This window comes from Zonotrichia leucophrys, chromosome 11 (genome assembly GCF_028769735.1).
Source record: "Zonotrichia leucophrys gambelii isolate GWCS_2022_RI chromosome 11, RI_Zleu_2.0, whole genome shotgun sequence".
Lineage (NCBI taxonomy): Eukaryota > Metazoa > Chordata > Aves > Passeriformes > Passerellidae > Zonotrichia > Zonotrichia leucophrys.
Window position 1 is genome coordinate 8,344,812 of NC_088181.1, and position 10,478 is coordinate 8,355,289.

The window sequence follows — 10,478 nt, forward strand, 5'->3', positions numbered from 1 at the left end:
CTCTCGCCCTTTCCCGCGCTCCCATTGGCCGAGCGCCCCCGCGTCCCGGCTTCCCGCGCTTCTATTGGCCCAGCCGCCGCGCTCCGCAGCGTGCCGGTTCCCGCCCCCTCGCGAGAACAACTTTATTGAGGGGCTCGGAGGGGGGGGGGGGCGGCGCGAAGGGGGGGGGTGGCTCCCTCCCTCCGGAGGCCTCGGGTTCGAGGCTGCGTCCCGCCTGCTCGTTCCGAAATCAGCGAAATAAGAGATATACAGACGGAAATAACGTGCATGGGGTTGTTCCTCTCTATTCCTCCTCTCCCTTCTTAGTAAGCGCTGACTCTTGCTGGTAAACCCCGTCTGTGAGTTGATTCCGTGGGAGGTAAAATGCGGATAACGAATTCATGCCCATTCGCCTCCTATGGCCAAATACACAACAAACTCACAGCCAGCAGGTACTCACACCATCACCTGTACAATGGTGTCCTGGGGGTCTATAGGGATTCTCTGTGCTTGGTGCCGTTTAGGCACACACATGATGGCCCTAAAACAGATATTGCCAGTGACAAAGGATTTGTTGGGCAAAATCTGGGAACGGGGAATTTCATGGACCCACAAGGTGACAGCCTGCCTGTGTAAGAGATGATGCCTGGACCTTCCTACTGTTCCGAAACATCACCCATCAAATCTTCAAAGCTGAACAGATTTTCGCATTAATACAGTCTCTATTTCCAAATTTTCCCTTGTAAAAAGCAGTTCCCAGACCAGAGGCAGCGCTGGCACCAACTGTAGCCGCTCCTCCTAATTGACAAGTGTGTGCTGGGGGTCAGGGTACATTCCTGCCTGTCACTTCAGTTTGAGGGGAGCACTTGTCCCCGGCAGGATGAAGACATTCTTTACAGTGAGGGTGGTGAGACACTGGCACACATTGCTCTGGGAGGCTGTGACTGTCCCATCCCTGCCACTGTTCATCATGCCAGGTTGGATAATGCAACCATGGTGGAATGGATGCCCTGGTAGGCAAGATGCTTTGGTGGGACGTTTGTCCGGGTGTGATGGGAGTCCTGATGGGATGGGCGCCCTGGTAGGGCGGCCGTGCTACCCCAGCTCTCGCTGAGCCCTTCCAGGCTCCCGGCACATCTTTCCAGAGCGGGGAGAGTCCTGGTGCGCCCGGGGACCGGCGCTGGTGCCCTCCGGGGCGGGATGGGGGGGACCAGCCCTCCTGAGGGGCCGGGACCGGGAAAGGGCAGAGCCAGGCAGGGACCGAGGGCGGCAGGGACAGGCAGGGAGCGGGGCCGGGCGGGCGGCGGTGCTGCGGGCAGGCAGGTGGCAGCAGATCCCCGTGCAAGCGCTCGGCGGCACCGGGAGCGGAGCCGCCCGGCAGAGCCACTCCTTGGGCAGGACCCGGGTCCTCTGCACGGGGACAAGGGGTGCTGTCCCCTCTGTGGGTGCCCATCCCTCTACACTGAGCGCACAGGGCGCCTGTTCCCTTGCCCAGGATGTGCAGGTTACTGTCCCCTCTACCCTCCATCCTGGGTGCCCATGCCACGAGCACAGCATCCCATCTCTGTGCCAGGGGTTTTAGACTGGATGTTAGGCAAAATACATCCCTGAAAGTGTTGTCAAGCACTGGAACAGGCTGCCCAGGAAAGCAGGGGAGTCACCACCCCTGGAGTGATTTAAGAAACATGTACATGTGTCCTTTGGTTTAGGGGTGGGCTTGGCAGCGCTGGGGTATAGCTGAACTCATGACCTTAGAGGGATTTTCCAACCTTTCCAGCAATTCTGTGACTCTATACTTTCTCCCGGCACTGGGTACGTTTTCCCTCTGCCCCAGGTGCACGGCCCCTGAGGGCAAGGTGCTATTTCCCCTGTGCACACGTGCCTGTCACCTCTGCACCAGGTGTGCTTGCTCTGCGCTGGGTGCACGTCCCCTCTGCACACAGCGCCTGTCCCCTCGGCACAGAGCGATGTCCCCTCTGCACACAGTGCATCCCTCCTCTGCACAGGGCACACATCCTTTCTGCACGAGCACGTGTCCCTCCCGCACATGGTGTGTGTCAGCGCCACGCAGGGTCACGGACATCCACCACCCTCCGGGGATTCACACACAGCCACAAAAAGCAGAACCTAATGCAGCCCCATGGCAGCTGCAGGGCTGCTGGTCTGGGAGTGCACCCAGGACCCCTTGAATGTCATGGAGGGATCGTGGTCACCTCAAATCACCTCGGCAAACTGAGCTGGGCTTTTCTTGGCGGGGCTGGATAATGCACATCAGTGTTTTGGATCAAGCAAAGGCTCCCCTCACCCTCCCACTATACAGAGCTGTCCACAGGCAGAGAGCACTTCCTGCTTCATCGAAAAGTACCTTTTCTTTAAAAAAGAAAATACTCTTGAGGGGACCAGAAAGCCCCTGCACAACTCCCTGAGAGCAGCTATAGGCTAGGTCAGACACTGGATACATCCCTGACCAGCTCATTCCGCTGCTCCTGTGGCTTTCCTTGCCCCAGATCCCTCCTGGGAGGCAGGAAACGGCACCAGGGCTGAGGGTCTCTGCCAGACGGGCACGGGCAGAAGCAGGAGCAGGCAGGGCGCTGTGTGTGGCAGGCAGCAGCAGGGTGCAGGAGTGAGTGCCCACATCCCACCCTGGCACGCTGCTGGGAGCGGTTGATGCCTGGGGCGCTTCCTGCCAGGGGAAGCCCCATCCGAGCCCGGCGTTGTTTGTGGTGCAGGATGCGGGCTCTGGCCCCGGGGACTCTGTCTGCAGCCCTTCCGCTGCCGTGGCTGGGGTCGCAGCTCTGTTTCATATGGCTCCAGCAGCAGAGCCATGCCAGGCTTCTTTCCCAGCAAAGCATCTTCCCATGGGATTGTTTTCAGATGTATTTAGGGCAGGGCAGACCCTTAAAACCCATTTCCAGCCCTACACCTCTGTTGCAACAAACAGCGCTGGGAGGACGCTTAGGCAAAGACACACTGATGCAATAAGGCAGCACATTTAAAAGGCAAATGGGTGCTGAGCTAGGTGTTGCTTTTCTTGCTGGCAAAGCTGGGTGCTGAGCAGTCTGGGCACCCCCTGGAGAGCCATGCACTGAACCCGGGCAGACTTTGGGGAAAGGGTGAGCCTGGATCATCCTGGATGCCTGAAACACCCCTGGGAACTGGTATTGCCATGCTCCCAGTGTGCACACTACACCTTGTGCCACCCAGCCTAACAGAAAGGACTGCATGGGTACGCCAAATGACCAGGTTTGCTGGGTTTTAAATTTATCTTGTCCCTGGTGCCTTGTCAGCAAGGTTTGCAGGAGATTTTCCTGCCAGGCAGAGCTGTCCCATTGCCCAAAGAGGCATAAAAGGGTGAGGGCAGAATGGCTGGGAACTTACATCTGTGGTGGGGCACACCCAGCAGACATGCATGGGCAGGCAGGTGCATAAAAAGTGACTCTTCCACTTGGCAGAGACTTTCGGAAGCAAAACACATCCCATGCATCTTCCCACAGCTCTCCCTCCCCCCATCCCAGCAGCCACCCCAAATCCAGACAGCCAAGCCCTGCATTCATGGCTATGGTTACCTGCCCTCCTGCACCTGGAGGTCTTTGCAGCTTTAAGCAAGGCGCTTCCCAAAAACGAGCTGGAAAAAAGTGTTTGGAGGTTTTGCCCACAGCAGGAGCCAGGCATTGTAGCTGCAGGTATTTGGCATGGGGAGGCTGCAGGGAAAGTGTCCCTTTGGGGATGGATCTGCTCTGCAATGGATTGGGGTTTGCAAAGCATGAGCTCTTGAGGAAGGGAAGTTTGTCCCCACTAGAATTTGTCCAAGTGCTCTCCAGCAGCAGCTCAGGGCAGGCATCTTGCCAACACACATCACCCTCCCACCCACCTCGCTTGCTCCCCCATGATCTTTCACCCAAAGGAAGCCCCTAACATGGTGCAGAGGCACCTGCCATGAAGCCAAGGAAAGGCTGGAGGGGACTAGAGCCCCTCGTTCCATTGTTTGCCCACACCTCTGGGTGTGTCACCCATCACCCATCCTCCCTGGGAGACCAACACCTTAAAGATGCCCACACCAACCCCACATGTAGGATGAGGTCCATCCCGTGCCCTGTGAAGCTCCTTTTCTCCCTCAAGGAAGGCGCAGAGCCCACTTAGGGAAGGACATGGGATGTTTATGAGCAGCCCTCTCCCACCCCACAGCACAATTCCCACACAGGTGTCCCAAGTGGCAAAAATGCTCAGCCTCCAACCCATCCCCACAGCAGCACTCATACCTCCAGAAAAACTCCTTTATTTCCATCCAGTTTCACCACTGGTACAGAAAATACAAAAGAAGAAAAACAAAACAAAAAAAATAGGCTTTTGTGTGCCCCCCACCCCCTGTCCCCGAAGCGTGCCGACTATTTACAGGCAGACCGAGCGGCTCAGTGGCAGCAGCTGCACTTGCTGCTCGTCGGCTCCTTGCACACGCAGCCCTTGGCGCAGTTGCTGCAGCTCGCGGGGCAGCAGGAGCAGCAACCTGGGGGGGACACAAGAGTTAGGAGGTAGGCGGAAGGGACTGGGGTTCTGTGAGGCAGAGGGACCCGATGGAGAGTGGGAAACATCTCCATGAGCCGGGCTGATGATCCCAATGGGCTGGAGTTCTCCATGAGGATCCCAATGGGCTGGAGGTCTCCATGAGGGTCCTACAGGGTGGGCGCAGCCTCCCAGAGGGGAGGGTGCATGTGCATTGCAATGGGCCAGGGGAAGAGGGAAGGATCTCATAAGGGTTGTACAGGGCAAGAGAGGGAGTGATGGGCTCTCCATACAGAGTTTGACACGGGAAGAGCGGTTGTCTACAGGGTAAGAGCTGGGAAGTTCCTATTGGGTCCGACAGAGCAACAAAGAGCTCCCTTGTGGAACAGGAAAGTGTCTGTGGATCCCACAGGGCAAGGAGGGGTTCCCCTATGGAGCAGCGAGGTGCCCAGGGAGTCCCACAGTAAAGAAGTTTCCCGATGGAGCAGAGAGGCGCCCAAGGATGTCCCAAAACCAAGGCCGGGTCCCCCTCCCTGAGCCCCGCACTCACTCTTGCGGCAGCTCCGGCAGCGGCAGTTCTTGCACTTGCAGGACCCTGCGCAGGAGCAGGAGTCACCTGGAGAGCGAGGGAAGGAGAGCGGGCTCAGCCGGGAGTCGGGCAGCCGGGAGCCAGGCGGGAGGCGGCCGGGACACGACGGGGCACTTACCGGCGGCACACGTGCAGTCCTGGGGGTCCATGGCTCGGCTCGGCTCGGTTTAGCTCAGTCTAGCTCGGCTCGATTCGGCTCGGTCCGGCGGGGATAGCAGCGGTGCAGAGTAGCGCCGGCCGCCCGCTATTTATGGGGCAGGACGCGGGGCGGTGCTGGCGCTGCGCACGGTGCAGCGGGGCCGCCGGCACCGGGGCCGTGCTCACCGGGGGCGGTGCCGTGCCGTGCCGTGCTCACCCCGGGGCCGTGCTCACCGGGGGCCGTGCTCATCGGGGGCCGGGCCATGCCGTGCTCACCCCGGGGCCGTGCTCACCGGGGGCCGGGCTATGCCGTGCTCACCCCGGGGCTATGCTCGCCCTCGGGCCGTGCTCACAGGGGGCGGTGCCGTGCTGTGCCGTGCTCACCCCGGGGCCGTGCTCACCCCGGGGCTGTGCCCGCCCTCGGGCCGTGCTCACCGGGGGCGGTGCCTTGCCGTGCCGTGCTCACTCGTGGGCAGTGCGCACCCGAGGGCCGTGCTGACCGGGGTCAGTGCCCTACCCCCGGACCGTGCTCACCTGGGGCCGTGCTGTGCTCACCACGGAGCCGTGCCGTGCCGTGCCGTGCTTACCCAGGTCACGGACCTGCCCCTCACCCCCGCTCCCAGCCCGGTATGGGGAGGTCGGGGTGTCCCACCCGCACCCCCCGTCCCCGCCAGGGTGCTGCGCTCCAGGGCACCGAGACGCTGGAATGCGCGGGGTGTGGAGGTGACAGCAGTGGCACGGCACTGCCACCGCGCCCTGCACGCCTGGGACAGTGCCATGGGGCACCCTGAGGATGAGACTGTTTCAGCACCCCACTGGGAGTGGGATGGCCCTGGGCAGCCCCCGTGGGGCTGGAGTGCTCAGATGGCCTCCCAGGACGGGTGAATCACAGAACACCCTGAGCTGGAAGAGACCCAGAAGGATCATCGCATGCAGCTCCTGAGCCTGCACAGGACAACTCCAAAAATCATGCCACGTCCTTGAGTGTGTTGTCCAAAAACTTCCTTAGCCTGGATTGGTGCAGTGACTACTTCCTTGGGGAGTCTGTTCCAGGGCCCAACTACTTTCTGGGTAAAAAATATTTTCCTAATACCCAGTCTAAACCTCCCTTGACAGAGTTTCATGCACTTCCCTTGGGTGAGCATGGGGATGCAGTGTGCCAGTTTGGCATTGCCAGCTAGGAGCTGTTGGGAATCACTTTCTCATCCCTGTGAGTTTTCCACCTCGTCACAGGGTTTGTGTGCCTATGGGCTTCCACCACCTCACACGTGCCCATGGCAAACAGTGGCTGGGCCAGGGCCAGGCTGTCCCCATGCCTGCACCCCTGCTCTCGGTGGTGTCACAGATGGGGCAAGCCTGTGTTCAGAGCTGGTGCTGTAGCTGGGTCCATCCCCTTGGAGCCCGGGCCAGCGGGCTCTAGGACCAGGAGAGGCTCAGTGACCCGGGTGGCTGTGCCAGGAACGGCTCGTGCTTGTTTGCAAGAGCACGGAGTAGTTTTTTTCCTGGCACTGTTTGCCAGCAGCAGTGAGGCGAAGCCAGCAGGCATTGCACACGCCACTGGCTGAGCGGGAAGGAGGAGAGGTGCAATAACCGAGCACGTGTGGTGTCACTGCACACAAACACGGGTTGGGAATTAACTTCCCTCCCTCCCGGCCAGCCCCAGGGCAGCGCTCCGGGAATGTGCTGCACCCGCGGGCCCCCCTCCAGCAGGTCGGGCTCTGCTGCACCCGTGCTTGAGGAAAAGGGAGCCTGACCTGCCAAAATGGGATCGTGCACCCCTGCACGGGGCCGTCCCAAAGGTGAGGGGTGACTGTGCAGGGCCAAAGCTGCAGGGAAAGCAGGGGAATTCCCAGATTGCCAGGAATCCTGTGTATCATACATGGAGGGGCTGTGCTGAATCCTGGGACACGTTGTCCTGGCCCCACGTCACTGTGAGTGGGAAAAGGCAGCACAGCATCCCCATAGAACTGTAGGTGAAGCTGTGATGGGAAAAGAGCCTGGAAAATTCCTGATTTCCCAATCTGAGCATTTCCACTAAATAGTGAGGTCATCCCACAAGCAGAACAGGGAGGAACGAACGAGTACTCCCTGAGCCACAGGCTTGCTGAAAGGCTGTGCCAGACATCAATGGGGAGAGGAGAGCTCAGAGGGGTCTGCTGTATTATGGCTGGTATTCCAATTTCCCAGGGCACAGAGTAGTTAAACACAAGCCTGTTCCCATGTGAGAGGAGTGCCATGGCCAACTCTATTTTATAGCAATCATAAAGTCAGCAGCAGAGCTGCAGCTGCCCAACACGGGTCTCAGGGCTCAGAGTGGGGATGCTGGAACCTCTGTCTGCCCACCCTCCCTCTCTCCCCACCACTTCCCCTGAAGGCAGGGGACAGCATCTGACAGCTGCTCTCCATCATACTGCCATGGGGCACAGGGATGGGCACAGCACAGAGCCATGGGGCAGGACCACAGCAAAGCCAGACTGATTCTGTGAGCTTTGCTGCTTAAACCAGATGTTTGGTGATAAATCCCATTAGCAACCTCTCCTTCACTCTTGTTGTGAGCTCACCAGTGATGTTTCTGTATGGTTGGCAGTTACATCTCTCTGGGTTGGAAGGAATAAAGATAACCCTGCTCTTTGCAGCACGGTGTTTAGTGTGATTGCTCCATGCCTACCACGTCCTGCCCTGCCTAAATTCAGCTGACACAGGGGTGGCCTTTGCACCTGCCAGAAGTGTGGGGTGATGGTGACATGTCAGGGGATGCCCTGAGGGAGGAGCCCTCCTGGAGCAAAGGGATATCCCCCTAGGGATTGGCACCCTGAGCAGCCCCTGGGCAGGGGTGCTGTGCTGTAGGCTGTGCCAAATCCCTGGCTGAGTCCTGGTGGTGACTGGGTGGGTCAGGAAAGGTTTTTAACCTAAAAAAGTGACCATAAACATCTGCATTTGAGGAGTGTGGGGACAGACAGAGCCTGTCATGTTCCTGGGAAGCATCAGGGTGGCACAGGGCACCTGGGGTGCAGTGTTCTGGCAGCAGCATGGCTGTGCTCGGGCAGAGTGAGCATCACACCCTGATATGGGCATTGCAGGCAACACATCCCATTGTTGGTTTGCACCCTGGCATAGGCACCCCATCCCATTGTGGGCATTCCACCCCAGGCATTGCACCTCATCACATCCCATCACTGAAATCCTGGAATGGGCATTGCAAACCACAATGGGCATCACACTCTGGTTTGGGCATCACATCCCATCACACGCACTAAACCCTATTGCAGGCAGTGCACCCTTTTGTGGGGATCACACCCCATTGTGTGCACTGGACCCCACAGTGGAGAACCAGGTCACCTGAGCACCAGGTGACCAGGGGCACCCAGGAGCACCCAGACAGACTGGCAGAGGTGGCAGGGGGATAAGCAATGTGGTTCTACCAGCCAGTTCAACTAAACTGCCAGGAGGAAAACTAAACCTGTTTCTCTGCCACCCCACCTGCCGTGGAAATATTCCCCCTGGAAATGGGCAGGGCTGGGGTGCTTATTACAGTGAAAGCTTGTAATAACGAGCTGCTCATTAGCCCCGAGGATCTCTGGTTGGAGGAGACAGCATGGGATTTGCCCCTGGGCAGCAAGAGGGCGGTGGGGAGCGGAAAATTCCCTTATTGTGTAGGGAAAGTGTTAAAACAGGAGTCAGAACTACTGGTAGGGAGAGCAGAGCCAAGAGCAGAAGACAGGAGCAAAAACAAGACGCAGGCTGTTTGCCATGACCTCCCACACACGCTGTCCTCCCGCTCCCCAGGGAAACTGCCGCACCCAACACAAGTGCCAAGTTCCTCGTGCACCTTTATATACATATCACTTTATTTAGGTAGCTTATTACATGTCAAAGTGACAAACACTAAAGAAATCTGAACACATATATAAAAAAAAAGACAACCAACATACACAATAAGGTTATTCTTCTTTGGCCCCCCCAGATGTGCATCACCCCCAGATGTGCAGCCAGGGGTCCCCTATTTGCAGCAGCTGCACTTGGCAGAGGGGGGCCCCTTGCAGACGCAGCCCTGTGCACACTTGGCACATCCAGCTGGGCAGCAGGAGCAGCAGCCTGTGGGAGACACAAAAAAAAAATAAAAAAATTAAGGACATTCTCAGGAGGTCAGGCTGGGGATTGGGAGGTCTCAGTGTTTTGGAGACCTCCCATGTATTCATGTTGTTCCCTTTTAGCAGCATGCCTGCTCCTGGCAGTGTCTCCAGGGTGTTTGTGCAGGCAGGGCTGGCACTGAGAGGCAGGGGCAGAGTGTGGTACTCCCGGGGGCTCACCAGGATTGCCCCAGTCCCTCTCTTTGAAACCCTCGTGGCACACAGCTCTGCTGTGGGTGACAGCACCAGGAGCACCCAGAAGAAATCCCAGAGCCGGTTTCCTCCCCAGCATCCCCTTGTGCTGAGCCTGAGGTGCTATTGAGGGAATAGCTCAGGTTTAGGTGGTAGTGAGTGATTGTATTGCCTAGAGAGGGAGTGGGATTCACACTTGTGCCCTCCTTTGGGGGCACAAAAACCTTATGTGAGGAATAAACTCACCACTGGCAATGCTAAGACTAATTTGATTCAGTGCATACACGGATGTGTAGTGAAAACCCCTCGAGTGTTTCTGCTCCCCACCCCGGGGGCTTCAGGGATCCCTCTTACCTTTTTTGCACGATGTACATTTGCAGTTTTTGCATTTACAGTTGTCCCCGCAGGTGCAGGTGCCACCTAAAACAGGGAGAAAAGGAGAAAAAGAGGTTGAGAAGAGGTGGTGGGAGGAGATACCAACAACCCAGAGATCCGCGGGGAGCAGCACTGCCTGCCCTCTGAGCATCCTCTGATGCTTCAGCCTCCCTCAGAGGGGAGGTCACGGCATTCCCAGCCGCTTTCCAGCGAGATGCTCCCAGTGTGACACCGCAGTGCTGGGAAGGGACTTCAGCTGCGGGCCCAGCCCGTACGAGAGCAAACACGGGAATGGCGGGGGAGGCCGGCGGGCGGGAGTGCCGGTGCTCCCGCCGGGATGCTGCGGCTCCCGCTGCCCCCGGGATGGAAGGAAGCGCTGCCTTACCTGTGGCACAAGGGCAATCCTGGGAGTCCATGTCTGGTGGGCTGGGTGCCGGCTGTCGGACGCGTCGGGCGGCGGGAGGAAGCTTTGGCAGGACTCGCAGCCGCCTCCTATTTATCCTTGGGCAGCCGAGAGCGAGTGCAAAACCTCCGCCCCTGCAGCGTGCGCACGGCTCAGCCCGGCGCTGCCCCGG

General features: G+C 58.6%; 2 protein-coding genes across 2 annotated transcripts; both read right to left on the bottom strand.

The window, feature by feature from the left end:
• Positions 1-4,239: 4,239 nt before the first annotated feature.
• LOC135452740 (metallothionein-2) lies at positions 4,240-5,477 on the bottom strand. Its single transcript, XM_064723125.1, has 3 exons — positions 5,187-5,477; positions 5,030-5,095; positions 4,240-4,483 (listed from the first exon to the last, which is right to left on the bottom strand). Exons 1-3 carry the CDS (start codon positions 5,215-5,217, stop codon positions 4,389-4,391), a joined length of 192 nt encoding a protein of 63 aa, XP_064579195.1. The 5' UTR covers positions 5,218-5,477; the 3' UTR covers positions 4,240-4,388.
• Positions 5,478-9,032: 3,555 nt separating this feature from the next.
• On the bottom strand, positions 9,033-10,478 carry LOC135452779 (metallothionein-1). The gene is made up of 3 exons (XM_064723183.1): positions 10,289-10,478; positions 9,883-9,948; positions 9,033-9,301 (listed from the first exon to the last, which is right to left on the bottom strand). The coding sequence occupies exons 1-3, from the start codon at positions 10,317-10,319 to the stop codon at positions 9,207-9,209; spliced, it is 192 nt and encodes a 63-aa protein (XP_064579253.1). The 5' UTR covers positions 10,320-10,478; the 3' UTR covers positions 9,033-9,206.